Source organism: Scaptodrosophila lebanonensis, unplaced genomic scaffold, assembly GCF_003285725.1.
Source record: "Scaptodrosophila lebanonensis strain 11010-0011.00,11010-0021.00 unplaced genomic scaffold, SlebRS2 tig00000113-arrow-arrow-pilon, whole genome shotgun sequence".
Classification (NCBI taxonomy): Eukaryota; Metazoa; Arthropoda; class Insecta; order Diptera; family Drosophilidae; genus Scaptodrosophila; species Scaptodrosophila lebanonensis.
In genome coordinates this window covers 613925-635533 of record NW_022060575.1, presented here as the reverse complement: position 1 = coordinate 635533, position 21609 = coordinate 613925, and the positions used below count along the sequence as shown (strand labels likewise).

The window sequence follows — 21609 nt, the reverse complement described above, 5'->3', positions numbered from 1 at the left end:
AGCTTTGAGGCTTGCCACCTGGCTCAAAACTTGTCAGAATTGTAGGCTCGTAAATTTCCTCACACCTGGCAGTGCTCCTTATGGTTAACGGTTAAGGAAAATTTAAAAAATCCTGCAGCTGTCCCTATCGCTGCAGTAATAAAACAATAAAAAAGGTAACAACTCTTAGGTTAATACAGGTATCTTAATTACCTGGCACCAAAAGGTTGCCTTCTCCTCGCATATAAATATTGCCAAAAAGTTAGCCGACTATCATTTGGTTTATATGTGTTGAAAGGTAAACTACATTTCAAAATGCATCATCACCAGAATCTTGGCGAAGCAAATGCCATGACGGGAATGCTACCACCACACTACGAAACAATGGCTGCTCTATATGAGCCGCCTAAACCAAGGTTTGTCTTTAAGATGCCGCGCGTTGTACCCGACCAGAAGTCCAAATTTGACAGCGATGAGCTGTTCCGTCGACTGGGCCGCGAAAGCGAGATACGCTACACTGGCTACCGAAAGCGTGCAATGGACGAGCGGAAGATACGCTTTGCCAACGATTGCCGCGAAGGCTACACTGAAATCTCATTTGTGGCTACGGGCACAAATATCCAGTTGTACTTCAACTCCAATCATAATCCATATGTGCACGAGGCAGAGTGTAATTTTGAAAAGGAACGTGGCAAGGTGTATCTTCAATCTAATTTTATAATGAATGGCGTTTGTGTGCACTTTCGTGGCTGGCTTGATATGGATCGTTTGGACGGAGTGGGCTGCCTGGAGTACGATGAACAGCGGGCCCTACAAGAGGATGCCCAACTTCGGCAACAGATCGAAAGCTATAATCAACGGATGGTTGAATCGAAACGCATGTACGCACACACTCCCCCCGAAGATATCATTCACCATACTAAGCCTGGTGGTGGTGCGTCGACGATGCGGTGGTAATTTTACACAACTTTTTGTGCTAAATAAAATATTTAAAACGAACCCTCTAATGTGTAGTCCTGTTGCTATTTTAATGAGGGGTTGGGTCTTTGGCCTTAATTAAGACTATTTCGAACAAACAACCACCATTACCCCAATGACCTCAACCCAACCCTCGCTCTCTCGCTCTCTCTCTCCCTCTCTCTCTATATGTGAGTGTTCTCATGTGCCCAACATAACGGCCGGTTGGTCGGCACTATTGATTTTCTTGCCTCTTGCTGAGATGCTGATGCTGAAAAGGCACTTTGCAACTCAGTCTCATTTCGAACGCGTTGGCCGTTAGACGAAATTGAAGGGGCATTGAACACGAAACAATTCATAAATTTATACATACCTACGGCTACAAAAGCTATTTGCCAAACATTCAAAATTTTCTTTAATATTTGTTTTCGTACTTTTCCGTTGAGTAAGAAAAAGCTACGACGAGTGCTAAATTTAGCAGCCGGTATATTGTAGGGTGTGTTGTATGAGTCCCAGCGATATTCCGCCCCCAGTGACGCGCGCGTGGCTCCTCGTATTTGATGCCATTTCTGAAAAATACATATTTTAAAAATAATTGTATAAATTACGTGTGTAGGCGATGTTTAATGGCAAAATATTAATGAAAATTAAAAACCATTATACGTGTATTCTCTAAACAAACACAAGGGAAGCTCAAGCAAAAAAATTCTGTTGAGAAATTTGTGATCCATTCAAACAAAGCCAGTTTCAAGTGGGAAAACATAATACAATGCCCGCATCCAATACGATAGTGCTGAAGAGCCTCTCCATACTATTGGGACTCTTCTTTATATTTGTGGGCACATTAAAACTAACGCCTCACATAAGCAAGGATCTTTATAAGGACCTGGTAAGTGAAAAATCGATAAGCTTGTGGCACCTTGTTTTGTTTACTACGTCGCTCTTCATTAGGTGGATGTTTTGTTTGGATGGGTGGGCCCATCGATTTTTTAAATTCGAGGGAAATGGCGTTCATTTTGTTGTTTGGATTAATGTGAGCTGATTTGAAAAGATCATTTGCAATCGTATTATGTAACTGCCACCACTTTAGTTTGAAGAACTGCTCAAATAACAAATTAGATTTGTTCAACATCGACTTTTCTAACTTATAAGGCTTTTTTTTATAACAATTGTATTGTTTTACCCATGTCGACAGTCTACAAGTATGTTTGTCGAGATACAAAAAAATTTTAAAAATCAACAACAAGTTGGTGCAAATATAAATGCAAAGAACATTTAAATGAAACACACACAAAATTTACTCGATATTGCTTAGCCTGTTTTTTATAATTCTTTGACTTTTCAATTTCAAGCATTGAAGTGGGTCGCATCGATTGATAACTGACATGAAGCATGATAATAAAAGACATCCAATTAAAATGCTGAAAATGATTTGGGGATGTTGATGGGGATTTTCTCAAAACATGTTCCAATATTTATCTTCAAATTCCGTAAATAATTGGTTCATTGAACACAATTCAATAAACATGAATACTATTTTACAATACATACATACATACTTACAAAAAATTCGCACGCACATTGAACTCGACCTCGCTTATGACAGTCATTGACAAATACTATACGTATGTATATACAGATGTACATATCGTACTGATCTTGTCACATCAAATAAAAATGTATATAGGAAAACAAATAAAGATTTTTTTCATATAAAAACAATGTGCCAAGAGTAAACAGAAGAAAATTTGCTCTTCGCCCAAAGTTAAAAAAAAAACTTTTTATTTTCGCTCCAAGATCGCACGCATATTTCCATTTTTTATTTTGTAATTTGTTTATAAATATATGCGTACAAACATTAATATATGCACATATACACATTTATTCTATTTACTTGCCACAAAATCGAGTGTAAATTTTTTGATGTGTAAGCAATCATAATAAAAAAAATAGCTTACTTTCTCGTAAAAAACCCTCTCAATTATTCTTAATTTTCAATTGAGTTGAAATCGCACATCAATATGTTGGCAATTCTTCAACGCTTACCACCATTTAACTTTCAATATTTATATTCCTGTGTTTTATTTTTAAATGGCATCACATTTTTGTGTGCCACTGCAGTTTCGAAACAATTTGCGCAAATTCTTTAACGAATCAAAACGAGACCCAGCGAAGCCAAATGCTTATTTTTAAAAGAAAACAAACATTATGTCGCATAAATTTATACAAACATATGATACATATACATACTTAGGTATGAATGTATGTTTGTGCATATTTGTATAATTTGGTACTTGGGAGTGTTTACGAATTTCGCACACCCATTACATTGCTGAAATTTTGAGCCCTGAGTTCCAATTTCATTGTCGATAGTCTTTATGTGAAGTGTGTAAACAAACATATATGTATCAGCTTTTATTTATTCTTTCATCTACAAAATATTTAAAACGAATCTTCTTTATTTTTCAGCGTACAGAATATGTCAAGTACGCGAAAGTTTTTCCACTAACGGCGCTTTTTGGACTTAAAATTCCTTCAAAATGGTATCGTCGTACCGTGGGTATATTGGAAATTGTGTGCGGGCTTGCCATGGCGTTAATACCATATCGTAAGTATATGAAAAGAATAAAGTTATTTTGTGATTTAGTCCTTCATACATATGTTTGAAGCCAAATCTGGTCAGTTTTAGTTTTTCAAAATAAGCTAATATCACTTAAACTCTTCTTTTAAAGCTAATGCAATAAATTATATACATTCTGCATTTTGATTCGAAATTAAAAAATAAAACAAAATTAAAATATTTTTTTGCCTAATAATTTCAAAAACAAGTTTACATAGAACATAGTTATTCAAAAAAAATTGTTTTCAATATGACATATGCATGGAGATGTTCAGAACCATTTTCTATAAGTAGCAATACAATGCTTCGTCTAAATACACACTTCTACATAAAAATTTTCCTTTTGATTTCCCTTCACAGATAAAGTCAAGAATGCGGCGAATGTGACACTGCTCGTGCTAATGCTATTGGGCATCTACCAACATTGGATGGTCAGCGATCCTTTTGAGCGCTCTGGTCCAGCGTTGGTCTTTACATTTATGTTAGGGGGACGTTTGGTTGTGTGGTATCAGACAAGTCGTAAGGAGGCCGAGCTAGTGGCAACCAGTCCACCGCAAACTAATGGCGTTAAACTGGAGTAAATCCGTTGCACAACAACTACGTGTAGTTCGTACTTTCAATGCAATATATAATTAAAATCATTCAAATAGTCAAATGTGAACTGCCTTCTTAGCACAAAACCCCGAATGCGAGCTCAATTGGCACAAATCTATTATATGAATTATATTTTGTTTTAATTAAACTCGAAAAAACTAAAACTATATGAAAAATCAATATCCACGTTTTCACTTTGTGCCAAATAACGAAATACATACATATATAAATGATATACAAATTTTCAAAGGTGTTCAGGTTATAATTTAAAATAGGGAATAACATAATTAAATAGAAAAAAATACAAGACCAGTGGCACGTATAAGCGATTAATCTATGTATAATGCATTAGTAATTCATAGGCATATAGTCAAACCTAAGTTGCTGCGCCTATGATGCGTATGACTTTTAGTAAAAATTTTAATAAATTTGGACGACTCATCTTTTAAATGAATTATTAAACCGCTTCTTATTTTACATTTGTAATTAGCAACTTCATTTTAATTGGGTAGCATTAGTTGAGATTTAATTTATATTTTAGATTGCAAGCTGACAGCCATCTGTGATTTAATGCGGGTGCTCCACCTTCGTCCATTCTAGTCCTGGCCCGTGGTCAGTAATTTCAATGCCTTTTGCAGATTATCTACAGCAGTTTTCACATCGTCATAGTTAAGCGCGCTGCCTGCGTATTTGCAGTACTTCTGGGCCTTAATCATTTGATCGGCCGTGATTTGTAGACCTGCGACGGGCACTATGGGCTGGTAAACGGTAGTTGCTGCCGGATTGGGTTGACCGGTGGGCACATAAGGCTCAAACCCTCCTGGTTTTTCCTCTTCCACCGGAGGACTGGGTAACTTGCTTGGATTGTTGAGAACTTCTTCGGCCGTGGGTGGTGTGATGTGAGGAGTTGTTACTGGAGGAGATGATGGCGGTTGGTCGTTCTCGAGATTGGCTGGCGGTGTATCAGCTTCATGGCTTGTGTCTCCCTCCTCGTGAGCACCAGTTACTACGGCCTCATCATCATCGTCTGGCAAGGGACCCGGAATAGGCGTTTCGCCGTTTTTTAAGCAATTGTGTATGTATGCGGCCTTCCATTTCGCGTATTTTCGGTTCTGCAAGGCCTCATCGCTCAGCTCACCGAACGTCTGCAACATGTCGTACAAAACACCGCTTGAATAGAAAGCCTTGACAACGTTTCTGTCAATACAAAAGCTCAAATTACATCACCAATTTATCGCGAGAAATAACCACTTTCCCTTACTTTCCAAAGTTTTCCTCGCGGTCCTGTTTATCAGCATATAGAAACAATTTTAGCGCATAGTTTTCAATGTGTGCCTGTGCCGCTATGTCATTAGTAATAGCCTCATTGGCAGAATGCTGCTTTTTCATTAGCTCCAACCAATCCATTAGACCTGCGTTTGTGGGTGGGGGAAAAAAACAAAAACAATCATGCCATGAGTCATGCTTATACTGCGTAGCTGGGGCAGTTACATACTCAGCAAAAGTTTGGTCTCTTCGGCACTTTGCGTAGATGCTTTCAGTCCGATTTGTAATGCGTATAGCCTAGCCCAGTAGGCAATTACAGGATCTCGAGTATCATGCTCCTGAGCAAGTTTAAGAAAGTGCTGTATGCCCTTCAAGGACGGTGGACACTGTGGAAAATCCATTTTGACTAGCCAGGCCCGACCATAAAATAAACACTAATTTGATGAATTTGTGAAGTGCTACCAATAATTTTATATCGAAAAAGTGCTATATGTTATCGATATGAGAATTTCAGTTCACAGTGTGGCCATACTGGTACGTAGAATTAAGTGGGTGATTTGCCGCAAGATATTAACACTTTGCTTCTACAAACCGTTTTCTCGCTATCAGTTTGTCTTTTATCGTTGTTCGGAGTGTACGTTAGAGGTGTAAGCAAGGGTTGGCTGTATTTGGCGTAAATTCGGTAAAAAGACCTCAGCTGTTGTTATCAGCTGTGCACTTTGCACTTTGGCCAGGTTGAACTGCAAGCCAGAAGTGGTAATCTACTACCATGTCTCTATCCAAGCCTCTTTATACTCTGTTCGGCGCTTACTTGGAACAACTCTTTAATCATCCGGTGCGGACGAAATCCATAACGGCGTATGTAAACATACCCCATTCTGAAATTTCTGTTTATTATAGCCGGCTAAAGTTGCGTATCACATAAACATCTCTCAATTTCAGCTGCGTTTTGGCCACCTCGGCGAATGTGACTTCACAGCGAATTGCTGGCGCAAAGCAATTGAATCAGCAGAGTGTTTTCGCATACGCTTTGTTTGGTTTAATTTTTGGTGGGTCTGTTCCCCACTATTTTTACCAGACAGTGGAGCGTTTGTTCGATAATGTGCGTTTTAAGCGATTCCTTTCGTTCTTATCAGAACGTTTGATTTATGCACCTTTCTACCAGGCTTTATCATTATATTTCCTGTCTTTGTTTGAGGTAAGCTTATCCTTTAGTAAATATCTCTTCGCAACTAATGGTGATGTTACTGCAGGGCAACTCCCATACAACTGCAGTTAAGAACATGGAAAAACTTTATTGGCCACTATTAAAGACTAATTGGCGGTACTTATCTTTGTTTGTGTATCTGAACATGGCCTATGTGCCACCCATGGTGGGTATACATTATTCAAATTGCTAAAACTAATGTTAATAAGCTTTTGTGCATATCTCCTTAGCTACGATCCATTACTACCAGTATTATATCGTTCATTTGGGTCGTCTACATGGCGCAAAGACGTCGTCATTTGCAGGAAAAGCAAGCAGCCGAAAAGTCAACATAAACATTCCAATATGGTTTTTTTTTATATTAATGTTGTTAGTGATGTGCTGAAGAATCATGATTATGAATTAGCACGATAAATGTGTAAATGCTTTTATATGTCGTTTTTTACAAACAAAATAAATTGGGATATACTTAAAATAAATAACAAGGCCGACGTAAGCTGTTCCAAAAAAAAATAATACAAATTAAAATAAAAAAGTAAATTAAATACCGTTGTATCATATGCATTATAAAGCAAAGTATACAACTACGTAACTGGGATCATTCTCTGCTCTTCATGAGGATGTAGGACGGACTGATAATTTATATCGATAATTATCGATATTAATATCTGGTACGGTGCAAGGTGACCATACTGATTTGTGTAATCATAATACGAAATATTCAGGGTCCGTTAATGCATAAAGCTGTTCATCGGTATCAGTTCGTTTTTATCGTTACTCGGTACGTGTTGCTTTGCTTTTATGTAGATCTTACCACAGCATAAAAAAGGCCGGTGGTGCTATCACATCCATAATGTTCGTCAATATTATTCAAGTTATTTTCGGTGCCTACCTAGAGCAACTCCTGAAAAATCCACTGCGTACGAAGTGTATAACATCGTAAGAAACCGAAGTTCAATTTCCATTCATTAATATTTTATGCCTTTTAATATAATTTCAGCTGTGTTTTATTCATCTGCGCAAATGTAACTTCCCAGAAAATTTCTGGGGCAAAAAAATTAAACACAAGAAGTGTACTCGCCTTTGCTATCTTTGGACTCATTTTTGGGGGCCCTACCCCTCACTTTTTCTATCAAATAGTGGAATTCCTGTTCCGTGATGCATACTACAAGCGAATCCTTTCGTTTATGGTGGAGCGTTTGGTTTATGCACCCATATTCCAGACATTATCACTGTATTTCTTATCTATTTTTGAGGTACACTTGCCGGTTTCATATTAAAACGTAATTTTAACTGCAAATCTAAATTCTTTCTCAAATTTCAGGGCAACTCACATACATCTACCATTAAAAACATGAAAAAACTTTATTGGACATTATTAAAGACTAATTGGCGCTTCATGTCTTTTTTTACGTTTCTTAATACGGCCTTTGTGCCAATCAAGGTGCGTATGCATTACTAAAAAACGAAACTTAACATTTACCTCCCTATGTAAATCTCCTCAGCTACGGTCCGTTACCACAAGCTTTATAGCATTCTGTTGGATCTTATATATGGCACAAAGGCGTCGTCGTTTGCAGGAAAAGATTTCGGCTGAGAAGTCTAAATAGGCATTCCCAAAAGAAGCTGGACACATGCATTTTCATGGATTTTCCATTACGATTATCTTATCAAAAGCGAACCCTGATTTGTATAAGAAAACATGATAGTGCATACAGGTGCCTGTAGTTCATGTTTTTGAAGAGATTAATAAAAAAAATGTTAGCTTTTGTGTTACCGATAACTTAAAGAAGCTTTCTTGAAAATAGCAAGGGGCAAAGCTAAAGTCGGGCGCCGCGACTATGTATACTATGTACATATCTATACGTATCTGTGTTTGAGAATGGGCACGTATAGATTTGAGCCAAATAACAACAACAGCGGCGGGTAGAGATTACATTTATGGCTAGATGTTTATTCAAGGGCGTACCATCCCAAGGGGGATAAAAAATGCGCGATGCGTTAAAATAATAAATTATACATATGATCTATAGAAAAACTTTAAGAAATCTAACTTAGTTCTATTTTAAGGCGAAATAGTGCGCCATTGCATTTCTTGTATCTACCTCTCATATAGTCTTTGAGATCCAGTTCTTCATACTTACAAACGGACAGACGGCGCTAGATCGACTGGTCTTGTCATGCTCATCAAGAATATATATGGTTTGTGGTATCTGCCTCCTACCTGTTACATTTTTAACTTCCCGAAAACCTAATATATAAAAATAAATTTAACTGGCATTAATTTTATACAGTAACTCAAAATGTAAAAGTACATTCCAATTTGTATATATCTTTATTTCCTTTTGTTGGACCTTCCATACTGTCATACATTTACATCAGAACCAAAGCAAAGTTTGTTTAAAATGGCAACAAATTAAATTTATTAAAAAATTCAGCTTAAAACTAGCAATTAAATATTAGAGCTAAATTACAATTTCGCTAAAAATTGAAACAAACGCCTAGAAACTGAACTTAAAGCTATTGAATGCATAAGAGTGAATTAAATATTGAATAAATATCATCGCATTACAAATAACAACTACCTAGCCGTACAAGTATGGTGAATAAATACATATATGTATGTATATATATAAATATCGACTATTAGTCCGTTTGACTAGAATGGATTACAATCGGCATTTTCATTTACCACCCGCCACACTTTGCGCAGCGAATCGGTTAACACTCAAAAAGCAGCCATCGAGGGACTGCGACTTTGACGCAGTGGAGTGCAGGAGGGCGTGCAGGGAGTGCTTGCGCGACTAAAGCAGCTGGAACAGCAACTTGAAGCGTCCGAGGGCGTCTTGTGGTGATATGGTATGGGACGTTTGCGCGCACTGTAAAATAAAAGCCATTTTTCTCTCAGTTTAAATCCACAAATGCATAAAGAACTTGAAAAAAAAAATAATAATATTCATTCAAAACTTACCAAATGATATTTTAAATTAAATCATTAAATAAAATCTCTTGAAACCGAACAAATCATGAGTGTAAAAAAGCAATATTTAATAATTTACAATTGGGCAGCGACATAATTTATTTCTTACTAAATACAAAATTATGAATATACAATACGTGATACAAACAGAAGTATGAAATTTTATAATATTTCCATAAATGGAAAAATTGCATAGAGTTGAGTCAAAATAATTCCTGAGTTAGCTGTAAAAAAGAAATATGTGTAAAAATAAAATCAGGAGCTGTGGATAAATTAAATTTGAAATAAATTTGAACTGAAGTGGGTAACAGTCTAACGTCTGGCGGAGCGAGGTGAGCGACGGCTACAAAAGCAAACAGATTAAAAAAAATTAATTAAATTATCAAAGAAAAAATAAAAGTAATAGACAAATGGATGTCGGCGACTTTGGTCCCAATAAAGCTGCTGCTCCTACCTTGTGATACGACGCCGATCAAGAAAACTGGGGGAGCCTCGGCGTCGCGGTATGGAGGGCGAACGTGAACCAGATTGTGATGAGCCCGAGGCACTGCTGTGAAATGAAAATTATTTGTTTAGCATTGCAGCACTAGACATGGTTAGCTTCTTATTCAGCCCTTATTTAATTATAATGAATATTAATATTTGTGAATTTGTTACCTTGGGGAGCTTCCGGAACTACTATGCGATGTGCAGCTGGAGCGCGATGAATGCGAACCGGAACGTGATTCAGAACTGCGCGAGCCGCTCCGACTGCTGGAAGAACTGTAGCGTCTGCAAATAGAGAAACAGTCTGATGATCTGATCCTTAGCCCCTCAATAATCTGCACACTTACGATCTTGAGCGGCTGTTAGAGCGATGATGATGCCTACTACGACGTGAGCGACTTCGGCTCCGACGTGCTGCTTCCGCCGCCGCCACAGTTGCTGTGGAGACTTTCGACACAATGGCATCGACGAGGGTGCTGTCGGCTAGAGCAGCAACTAAAGGCTGTGGATCGTGAATTTTAAACGGTTTTATAACTATCTTTGGTTTCTGTTGCTGATGATGATAGCTTAAACTATTCGCGGCAGCGGCCGCAGCAGCCGCGGCTGCATTAAAACTAATGCTACTGCGTGTATGAAGCGGCTGCTGGACATGCGACGGATGATTGAGAAGGGCCAGACCACTAGCAGCGCTACCGCCACCTCCAGCCACACCACCCAGCCCCAAAATGCCAGAGTGACGACCGTGATGGCCATGATGATTGTTGGCGGCTAGCAGCGCTTGCTGTGGACCTGGGGCATATAGACTAGGATTATACACAAGACTACGCGTTAGATGATGTGCCTGCACCTGCGCCTGCTGCTGTTGATCGCGACGACTGATCAGTGGCACATTGTTGTGATGATGATTCTTGCAGATATTATAATGCGTAGCTGTCAGCAGAGGTCCATGATTCAGGCGATTAGTCGTGCGGTTGTAGGTGCCAGCAACACCGCTCGTAAAGAGCGGCATGTTGGAGTTGTTAGCGTGATTAGTAGAATGAGGAACAATACTAGAGAGACCGCTACCACCACCACCACATGCATGAATATTGTTAGTGTTATGTCTACAATTGGGATTGTTATTTAGTGTGCGGTTATAAAAGACGCGTTTTGATTGTTGCTGTTGGTGTTGTTGCGGTTGATTGGTCGTTCGCTTAGGAGCTGATGTTGCTGCTGTTGGCGCGGACGCAGTTGTTGGACTTTTGGCGTCGCCATTTGCCGCCACATGCTGAATAGGCGCTTGACAAATGGGCGGCGTATTAGTGTCCCTTTTACTATGTTTGGGCTCGCTCTTAATAGCGGGCTGACCGGTTTCCAATGGCTGAGGGTGTATCACAGCCGTTGGTGTGGTTGCTTTGTTTATTGACGTCACCGGCGTCGCCGTTACAGTCGTGGTTACCGCCACAGTTGGCAATGGGTTAATTAAAGCATTTACATTGTTAGCAACAAGAAATTCACTTAGCGAATTACGTTTAGTCGTCGGGCACAGGTCCCCACTTACTTCACATCTTTCTGTTGCGCCCGGTTCTCCATTTTTCTCCATTGTTTTGATTTTCTGTTTTGCCTTGGCTGCAATTCCCGACTTCAGTTGCTCAAGCATACGCAGTTCCTGTAACTCCCGATCTCGTTTAGATTGTTGATACTCATCAAGCGCTGCGCCATCGCCGGTGACCATTTCGCTTTCGCTCCCATCGTCACTTTGGGCACGCAGGCGCACTACGGGTGGCGGCTTACTCGTTGTGTCGCGTTCGCTTATACGCCGAGGACGCGAACTGGCTCTGGATTTGTCGCGCGTCTTTGAGCGTTTCTTCTTGTCGGGGACTATGTCTCTGTATCGTTCCGGATTACGTTCAGCTGGAGAATATCGCAACTCTGTGGAACTATAGCTATGCGAGCGACGCTTTTCTGATTTTGGACTTTGGCTGGACTTAATTTTGTTGGTAATAGCAGCACGTTTCTGTAGAGATTCTGAGTTTTCGCGTTGTGGACTGCTTTTCTTCGCAGTTCTTTTCTCACGCGACTTACTATGACGATCTCTAATTGAGCTGCGTTCGCGTTTTACACTCTTGTGTACCTCCTGTTTCGGGGTTTTGCTGCGAACCCGCAGCTTCTTTGTGGGTTCGGGCGAAGGTGTACGCGATGCGGCTTCGCTTTCTGAAGAACTTCCGCTGGAACTGCCTGACGCTGAGCTGGAACTGGATGCCGACCGGTCTCTCTTTCTATGCTCGAGCGCCACTTTAACAGACTTTGTTCCCAATATGTCGTTGACAGTGTCTTCGGCTGCTTTGAAAGGATTAAAGGCAGGTACGGCAGTTGTCTTCTTGTTTGTAGCAACATCGCTAGAACGACTACGCCGTTTGCTGGCATCTGGTGAAACAGTTCTTTGTTTTTGTGTGTGTTTCGTTTTCAGACTGCGAGAATACGAGCGGCGATCAGGTTTACGATTTTCTCCAGTTTTTGCAGAGTATTCCGATCGAGAACGGGAGCGTGAATGTCGACGTTTTTTGACACCATCAAAACGACTGGAACGTTGTTCGTTTTTGTTTTCGGTTGATTTGCCACGCTTACGGTAGGAGCGTTCTTCAGATCGTTGCTTTGGACGGCGTCGTTCGCCAGACGTCGATCTATCTCGTCGTTTGCCTCTGGATGCGGAATGATCACGCTGCCTCGGTGATATCGAACGTTGGCGCTGCATGTCGGGAGAATTTGATCGTTTCCGTTGGCGATCCTTGTTGCGATCGCTTTTGCTAGCCCGCTCTTTAGAGCGCTCATTCTCTTTTGAATGCGCTCTCTCCTTTGAGAGATCTGTTTCGTTTGAACGTTTACTCTCTTTTGAGCGTTGTCTCTCCTTAGTACGTTCTCTTGGTTTTGAACGTTGTCTGTCCTTGGAGCGATCTTGCTCTTTTGAACGTTGCTTCTCCTTTGAAAGTTGTCTCGGTTTTGAATGTTCCCTCTCTGTCGAAAGTTGTCTCTCTTTGGAGTATTTAATATCCTTGGAGCGTCTCCTTTCTTTCGAACGTTGCCGCTCTTTTGAACGTTGTCTGTCTTTCGAACGTTGTCTGTCTTTCGAACGTTGTCTGTCTTTCGAACGTTGTCTGTCTTTCGAACGTTGCCTCTCTTTCGAACGTTGCCTGTCCTTAGAAAGCTGGCGCTGTCTCGAACGTTGCTTCTCTTTGGAACGTTGTCGTTCCTGCCTATCTTTTGAACAGTGTCTATCTCTTGAGCGTTTTCGCTCCCTTGATCGATCCTGTTGTTTTTCTGTCTCCCTTCGAGGTGGTGTTCGTGTGGGTCTTGAACGTTCATGCGATTCTTCTCTCCGAGTACGGCTGTTACTAGGCTCACGTTTGTTACTTTTGTCTCGTCGACGCTCAATGGATCGACTACGGAAAGGATTCTCACAAGAAGTTTCAACATCATTGATTTTGTTTGTTGCTTTTAATTCATGGATCTTTCCCCGGTTCTTTTCTTTACGTTCATGTGGAGCCGACAAGCTGTTGAGTATACAAAAAATTAAGTTTAAAAAGTTGCACTAGATTACAATGTTAAAAGTTATTACTTTGAATGAGCCGAGTCCGTTGAGCTAGCACGCGCATGGCTCTTCTTCTTCTGTTTCTTTTCACGTTTTTTCTGCATAATAGAAAATTATAAATTATTACCATTATTGAACTATGCATTGAAAGTGTTTTTGCCAAGAGTCTATCCTCTAGCAATAAAGATATGTATTTCATTATTTATGGCATGATATCATGTGAAGTTTTGTGCTAGGCATTTGGCAGCGTTAATCTTTCGCACTAGAGAGCATAAGCAGTTTGTTTTTCGTTTTCAATGCTATAGCTGAAAACAATTCATACTTTTTACATGTTGTTGCTTTGCAACAATAATCAGTTGTCACACATAAATTTTGGATTATTTTTTTTTATATCTTTAAGAAAAACAGTCAAATGAAAGTACTTACAAAACTACAAGAGAGCCTTTGAAAGCTATCCTATATCAATGAAGCGCCAAGGGTTTTCATAAACAAAATATAAATTTTCTTTTTTGTTTCTTGAAAATACTTAAATTGATTTTTGGTTTGGAAACAAGCTACGTATAACTCAAAAATAGTATCAAAAATATTTGATCAAATAACAAGAGGCTATGCACATCGTTTAATTTTCATTTATATTTCAATTTTTTATGTGTGTATTTTAAATTCAGATTGGCAGATTTTATACGGCGTGTATAGCCACTGTTGAAAATTTTACTAGGCGACTAGAAACAAAAAAATATACAATCAGACAAAAATATAAAAGGTAAATCAAAATGTTATACTAGGTTGTGAATGCGTTTGAAGCCTTTTTACCTTTTAAAATATTTGTGGGTGATTTTGTTTACTTATCATTATTAGTTTTTTTTCGATTATATTTGTTTTGTTCTGCAAATTTTAAGGTTCAGAACTTGTTTGTTGATTATTAAATATTTGTTATTTTTTATTATTATTATTATTTTTTTGGTGGAAAAAGAAGTAAATAAGCAAGAGAAGAAATGGCGTATGTTTAATATTTGGTGAACAATTGAAAACCACAACGTAAAAGTCAAACAAGTTATCATCATATATAGTAGTACTTCCATTTTGGTTTTCGACACGTAATGTTGGTAATTAGTACAAAGTCATTAGATGAGTTACATAATGTGTGTAAGTATGTGTATGTGTGTTATTATATTATTAAGAATAAGTAATTACATCATTAGGTATATAAATGCATTTATGTATGGAGAAATAGTTAAAGAAACAGCGTTAGGTTAGAGTTCATTAGAGAAGTTATTGTAGGCATATATGGATGTATATATATATCATTGGGTTTTGTGTAACAGCAGCACATGCAGACTTGTTTTTTTTTTTTGTTTTACTTCATTTTTTGTATTTTGATTCCGAGGATTTGGTTTTTACGGGAATTTACGCTTTTTACGTGTTTTTGGCACTCTAAATGCATTTTGGTAAATGAAGTAATGACATCCTATTGGCATACCTTTTCCTTTTTGGCTTTTTTGCGCGCTTTTCTCACGTCTTGCTCCGAGTCGCTGCTAGCGCCTTCGTCCTCGCTCTCCTTGTCGCTGTCTCCGCTATCGCTGACACTGTGCTTACGTTTGCGGGATTTCTTCTTTTTGGATTTACTGCAAGTAGAATTTGGCAGTGAAATCTTTAGTGGTTATGAGGACTACGGGTGCAGGAAAAATATTTACATTTGTTTAAACATTTTTTTTACTGTAAATTGTGTAGAGTTGTGTGCTATCACACACTCGAGTTTGATAATATCTTTGAAAGCTGCAGGCTAGACGAAGAGTTCCGTAATGTGTATGTTTCTATGATGTGAATCACATTATACCATATTGATTGAAAAGAAACATTAAAAACTTGACATTGTCTTAAGTATAGATATAGGTATTGGTTCTTGTGGTTAAAAGCTTTACCTTCATTGAAAACTGCTCAAATTGCATTGTTTTTAGTTAAAATAGTAATAGTAATAATAATAATAGAAAGAAATATGAGAAATTAATTTGCTTTTAATGGTGACGAACATCATAGTTTTATTCTTGGCTAATCATTGAACACTGTTGCGACAAAACACTACATGTATTAAAATATTCGTTAATCAAATTTTGGAACTTAAAATATCAGTGTTGTTCATTATAAACTGTATAATCGAAATTATTACTTACCGCATACATTTATGAGAGTGTGTGAAAAATAGCGACCAAATTGACAAAATGATTAACATATATATGTGTGTGTGTGTATGTGTGTAAGCGTTATTTAAACAAAAAACTTTTTTAGTTCAGTAAATCTACGGCAATGTAGTAACACGCCCTGAGGTATGCAACATTTTTCATAGCCAACATAGCCAACATTTTTCATAGCGAACAATTTGAAATAAAACATTTTTGCAATTATTTCTTAACAAATTTGTGGAAGTATATTTAAAATTAACACTTGATTGCTGCTTCACTATGGGAAAACGCATTTCAAACATTTCATTTCATTTTTTGTATTGTGTTTTTTTTTATATGTAGTTATTTAAGCTCATTTATAACTAAGAGTAATACGTGTAGACAAATTTATTTGTACATAACTTTTCGCTTCTTTTTACTTTCTTTCTCATATGAATCCCTTTTGTGGTTTAAAATGCAATGTAAAAAAGGAGTAGAGACGAAAAACACAAAATATATTAAGCAATTGGTTGGTAGTAACAAGTAGCAATTGTTTTCATTTCATTCATTCATTCTTTTGTTTAATGTTTCACGTTATCAGTTATTAAAGATAATAAATTACGATTATCTATACACATACAAAGAAACAAAAAGGAAATTTTATGTTCAAACATAGGGCGCCTACAGAATATAAACAAAAGAGAGAAACTAAAAGATAAATCTCTACTGCAGAGCAATACGTTTTGCGGTTAGACATACATTGATTTTAATTTTTTTTGCTTACCTTTCTTTCTTATGTTTCTTTGACTTCTTTTTCTTGTCCCTTTTGCGCTCAGGGCTGGCGGAACTGCGTAACAAAAGTCAAGCGTTAATAGACAAATTTCCGATCCACATTAAAATGTTTTGCTTACCTATCCCTGGTGCGCTTCTTTTTCTTTTTTTTGTCCGATTTTGATACATGCTCGCGCTCATCGCCACTGGTTGCTGGCTCTTTGTCCTCAGCGCCACCGGCTCCATCACGCTCCCTAGATGGTGTGCGTATAAGAGCATAGCGTTTGCCCGTCTCCTTGTCTTTGCCTGAAGCTGCTGCGGCCGCCGCCGCTGCCAGGCTTTCGCGTTGAGCGTCCAGTTCCTTCTGCAGAGCCACACTTTTAGCTAAGTCCTCCTTCGCCTTGCGATCGTTGTCAAAGCTGCTGCCCTCTACGAAATATTCGGAGATGTTGAAGGCCTCACGTAATTTGGCGTTTTTTTGCTGTTGTGCCTCGGCTATCTGATGAGTATCGCGCACGCTGCGAATAAGAAACATAAGCTTAGGTTAATAATAATACCACTTTTATGCTTTTTACAAATTATATGTTTCGTTCCAAATGCCGGGAATAAATATTTAAACACGTTAAAGACTTTTGTGGGAATGGCCCTATCATAAAGATAGATTTGATATTTTTCATTGAGCTCTGGCTCTATCATTCATTTGTTCTTTTTGTTCGCTTTTTCTCCATATTATTTTAGGATTAAAACAAATAATTATACCCATAAATGAGTCCAATTGATGAGTGTTTCCGAATCTTATTGAACTATATTGAACAAAAATCATTAACTTTATCTTTTCAAGCTTTGGTAAAACCTGCAAGCCACAGATTTGCCGTGGTGAGTAAAATATCTTTCGACTCAAAACTATTTTTTTTGAACTCATGCTTCTTAAAGTTTAATGCAGTTTCAAATCTGTTAGTGGTTGAAATTGACGAAAACAATCAATGTATGTACCTCTCCCCATCGCCACAACCGCCGAGCAACGTTTTTAGTAACGTGCTCGACGAATGCTTGAGTAGCTGAAGCAAAACCGGCAAAGCTTTCACATCGAGACCACGGTGTGACGTGTTCGGGCACAGTTTGTTCGGAAGTCTTTGATGGCTGCCAGCATCAGCTGTTGTCTTGCTGTGGTCCGCCTGTGGGTATTGCGTGGTGGCCTGACAGGCGCATGCGCATTCCCGAGGCAGCTTCTTGGCCAATGCTGCTCTCCTGGTCCTGTTGGCGCCGGTTGCCAACGCAGGCCGCAGCGGCTTGAATTTCTTAGCCACAGCCGCATAGTTAAGCGCTGCAGCCGTGGTTTGGGCTGTGAAGTGGATGCTCTCGTATTTGGTGATGTATTCGCGATTGTCATGTTGAAAATACTGTGCCTTGCACTTCCTAGTTGCTCCGTTTGATGAGGTAACTGTGACCGTGCTGACTCCTCCTTCTCCCCCACTGATATGGGCACGGGGGCAGACCGCGTTGTTGATGTTTGTGGCCGTGGGTATATTGGTAACACCTACATTTATACAGCCGGCTGCATGACCCGAGCGTTTGCGACGCTTCCGACGTTTCTTCGTTTTTACAATTTGCAGTGTTGTTGCTGCTGTCGTTGTGGCTGTGGTTGTGTTTGTATAGATTTCCGATGAGAGCATGATGATTCGATGTACGCATATAGAGCAGTTAGATTTTTAAAGTTATTAAATTATTTATTTTTAGATGTTGTTGTTGAAGCCGTTTTTTAGATACATTGCAGTTGCACTTCTTTTGCTCAATATGTTGTTAACCAAACAATTAATAATATAATCAATATTATATTAAATTTAGTAAGTAGTAGTTTTGACTCAATGGTGCAACATTTGTTAAGAAAGTCCGTAAATTTGATTATTTTTATGGATGTATTTATAAAGATTTTAGTGTATTTCGTATGTATATTTTTTATATATAAAAATATGTTAATATTTTTTCTTTATATTTTCAAAAATGTGTACACATTTTTATAGGGAAGACCGGCGTTTATATAAAAATAATTGTATATATTTATTAATAATATGTTATTTGGTCATTATTTGGTTTTGCCTTGTATATGTGTATATTATTAATACTCTCTTTTCATTCAATGCAACTTCCAAGCATTTTATTAATATGATGCTTTATATTTTGTGAAGTTATAAATATGAAACTATTCAAATCCTATTTCCTCATATTAATATAAATATATATATTTAATTTATAACTTTAATCGATTTTTGGAAGACGATGGATTATTTTTTATATGATAGACACTCTTACATTATTTACGTTGTTTTAATTGTTTTTGAGTATATTAATGTATTTTTGGAAGACTTTGGATTTTAGAAGACATTAGATTAATACATAAATAATATATATTTATATATGCATTTATATAACTTTAATTCGTTGCAGTTGAATATTAAGATGTTCATCCGTTTAATTACGCGAACGGCAGACATGAATATAACTTGCCCGCGTTAATACACAATTAATACTAAATTCATTACGAGCTAGGTTTGGAAGACTTATTAAGTGATTTGTTGCTTTTAGTTCAAGTGTTGTAGCGCTCACATTACTATGTCTTTTGGCCCGTCTCTCCGTCGCCTTAATTCCATTTTAATTTCGCTCCATTTTACACTTGCATATCAGCCAACAAACAACAACCACTCAAATAACAGACACAACGACGACGACATAAGCTCGTAATCCATGCCGCTCCATAGAAGGGGTTTTTAAATGCTTTTCTAGGGGTGGTTGGGGTGAAAGCAACCACCAACGCATTGCCTACAACTTGCTGCTTTTCGTTTTGTTTCATTTTTGTTAGTTCTTGGGAGCTCCGCACTTGAAAGGCTGCTTGACCAGTAGCTTGATTACATTTTCACCTTCTGCTGTCTGATTGACGACTCTTTTTATTAGTATTTGCCTTCTTGCATATTTGCAGTTAATGCATTTATTGTTTCCTTTATCAGACGCAATTTCGTTTTTGTGCCATCTATTGATTTTTCCAGTGCCACAAATAAAAACCAGCCCAGAAATTTTTCCCATGATTTTGCGTATAAATTACAGCCATGACGTTGTTGTTGCCATTGTCGTTTTCATTAACATCGTTGCCAAGGACACTTTGTTCGTTAATATTTTTAGTAACTATATATATAGTTTCTTCTTGAATTTATATTAAACTTTCCGATTCCTGAGCGCGTGTGCAAAGCATCGGACTATGCTTTGACTTTGGAAGACTTGATGTGACTGAAACTGAATGCATAGAAAATCTTTGCAGCAGCTTTTTCTGTACCTCTCGACTGTTTTGATTGGCGGCTTCTGCCTACTCGAAGGTGCAGCTCAGGGGGAAGTTGCAGATTTTGTTAGCCTTTCTGTGCGCAGGCGGCCGCGCATAATGATTGACTACTGTGGGGTTGGTGGGTTGTGGGACAGCTGTGCACATACTGTTTAAGATTTGGGTTGGTTGCGAAACACGCAATTTAGTTAAACACTTTATTGATTTGTCAAGTGGGCCTAGTTTTGTTTAAATTGCATAATTCTAACTGAGTATTTACCCACATGGATGAAAACACTTGGTTATTATGTTTATAATACTTACGCTACGCGACCAAATTCATCCTTTGCTAAATCAGTTTTGCCTTGACCCATTAATTTTTGACGGTAAGAGTCCACGTGTGCTTTGATCTCCTCAGGTGTTCGCCTGTAAAAAAAATACAAAATCGGTATATTAATAAAATTAAAATATATGTATACACATATGCATGTTGGGTATAAAAGACGAAATACCTTTTATTATAATAAGCTCAAGGCTTGTGGGAAAGATCAATAAATACTCGATACCACAGCCACTTGATAAATTACATTTAAGGCCGCGAATTTTCAACAATTTCGTTGTGTGTTTTCTCTTATTGACTTATTAACAATATTCCAAACACATTTAATATTATTTTAACAAGTTGGACTTGTCTGTAGCATCAAAAAATGCCCGCTTTGGCATTATATACGGACGTCTTCTACCAAAATAATCTCTACAACTGAAATGCAGTTTTTCACCACCAGACTCTGGCTTGCCTACTAAACAGACACTGGACACCGGAAGAGAAAATGAGCGCACATATGTATTTATAAATGTAATGCATTGGAAGGGGGTGGTGTCAGAATAGGTGTTGACACTCTCGTGCGCGTGGTGGTTGCTGAGCGTGTGTACACTCTTTGGATTTGGATTTCCATCAGGCGTCAAATGTAAACAGAGAAACAAACATAAACAGAAGCAAGTTGGCGTGCCAGAGCCTAGAGCTGGCAATTTTCAACAAACCCCGTACTTAACAGAGATTTGGTTACCGGTGTTATATAACGACCGAATTGCATTACAATACATCACTAAGGATACAAAATAAAAGCACTTATGACCAACTTACCCCTGCTTTTCCAGTATTTCCTCAAACTCAATGCATTTCACCTCAATTTTGCGCTTTCGATCGTGATCTAGTATTTCCTTGTTGGGTGGACGGTTCAATTGTGCATCCAATTTTTTGCTATCATCTTCGGGGCGATAGTCTTTATCCTTTTTTCCAGGACGCACAAATGCCCAGTTCCGCTGCACATGTCCATTGGTACCAGAGCCACGCGGTGTTGTCAATCCAATGCCGTTATACATAATGCTTTGATTGCCTGTCGTTCGGGTAAACGTTTACATATATTTGTACGTTTAGCAATGCATCAACATCAATGTGGGGTGCTCTGCTGACTGCAATTTGCAATCAATTTTTAGTCGCGAGTTTAAGAAATTGCACAACTTGCGAGGTTGTGAATCAGAATTTACCTTTCAACAGCTGTTTGATTCGCACCAAGCCAACAAAACACGCCTACCAATTATTTATGTATCAATTTAGACAACTTGGAACTGAGAGAACATAATAAATTGTGAAAATTACACACACGCGAATGCCGCTGATTGCCGGTGATGAGCAAGATACAGCTGCATATGTA

At 38.2% G+C, this 21609-nt stretch overlaps 6 protein-coding genes across 18 annotated transcripts; 4 read left to right on the top strand and 2 right to left on the bottom strand.

Moving 5' to 3' along the window:
* The first annotated feature begins 294 nt into the window (after nt 1-294).
* On the top strand, nt 295-936 carry LOC115628412 (protein brother). Its single transcript, XM_030524500.1, has one exon. The coding sequence runs from the start codon at nt 295-297 to the stop codon at nt 934-936; it is 642 nt and encodes a 213-aa protein (XP_030380360.1).
* A 382-nt stretch (nt 937-1318) lies between these two features.
* Nucleotides 1319-4427, top strand: LOC115628262 (transmembrane protein 35A). The gene is made up of 3 exons (XM_030524281.1): nt 1319-1825; nt 3406-3544; nt 3917-4427. The coding sequence occupies exons 1-3, from the start codon at nt 1706-1708 to the stop codon at nt 4135-4137; spliced, it is 480 nt and encodes a 159-aa protein (XP_030380141.1). The 5' UTR covers nt 1319-1705; the 3' UTR covers nt 4138-4427.
* A 161-nt stretch (nt 4428-4588) lies between these two features.
* LOC115628261 (vacuolar protein sorting-associated protein VTA1 homolog) lies at nt 4589-5864 on the bottom strand. The gene is made up of 3 exons (XM_030524280.1): nt 5646-5864; nt 5412-5562; nt 4589-5347 (listed from the first exon to the last, which is right to left on the bottom strand). The coding sequence occupies exons 1-3, from the start codon at nt 5815-5817 to the stop codon at nt 4747-4749; spliced, it is 924 nt and encodes a 307-aa protein (XP_030380140.1). The 5' UTR covers nt 5818-5864; the 3' UTR covers nt 4589-4746.
* Nucleotides 5865-6004: 140 nt separating this feature from the next.
* On the top strand, nt 6005-7038 carry LOC115628335 (PXMP2/4 family protein 3-like). The gene is made up of 4 exons (XM_030524399.1): nt 6005-6274; nt 6359-6614; nt 6670-6789; nt 6854-7038. Exons 1-4 carry the CDS (start codon nt 6186-6188, stop codon nt 6956-6958), a joined length of 570 nt encoding a protein of 189 aa, XP_030380259.1. The 5' UTR covers nt 6005-6185; the 3' UTR covers nt 6959-7038.
* Nucleotides 7039-7410: 372 nt separating this feature from the next.
* LOC115628385 (peroxisomal membrane protein PMP22-like) lies at nt 7411-8406 on the top strand. Its single transcript, XM_030524469.1, has 4 exons — nt 7411-7562; nt 7624-7879; nt 7948-8067; nt 8129-8406. Exons 1-4 carry the CDS (start codon nt 7477-7479, stop codon nt 8231-8233), a joined length of 567 nt encoding a protein of 188 aa, XP_030380329.1. The 5' UTR covers nt 7411-7476; the 3' UTR covers nt 8234-8406.
* Nucleotides 8407-9108: 702 nt separating this feature from the next.
* On the bottom strand, nt 9109-21591 carry LOC115628437 (serine/arginine repetitive matrix protein 2). Of its 13 annotated transcripts, none has more exons than XM_030524537.1 (12): nt 21443-21591; nt 21039-21367; nt 20219-20320; nt 16728-17105; nt 16601-16663; nt 15138-15282; nt 13685-13755; nt 11630-13619; nt 10437-10591; nt 10261-10374; nt 10058-10153; nt 9112-9502 (listed from the first exon to the last, which is right to left on the bottom strand). In XM_030524537.1, exons 2-12 carry the CDS (start codon nt 21275-21277, stop codon nt 9352-9354), a joined length of 3504 nt encoding a protein of 1167 aa, XP_030380397.1. In that variant the 5' UTR covers nt 21278-21367; nt 21443-21591; the 3' UTR covers nt 9112-9351. The 13 variants fall into 13 exon arrangements, with proteins under 13 accessions (XP_030380387.1, XP_030380386.1, XP_030380390.1 ...); XM_030524540.1 differs by lacking the exon at nt 9112-9502 and adding an exon at nt 9670-9946; XM_030524530.1 differs by having other exon boundaries at nt 9111-9502; nt 10437-13619.
* Between the last annotated feature and the right edge of the window lie 18 nt (nt 21592-21609).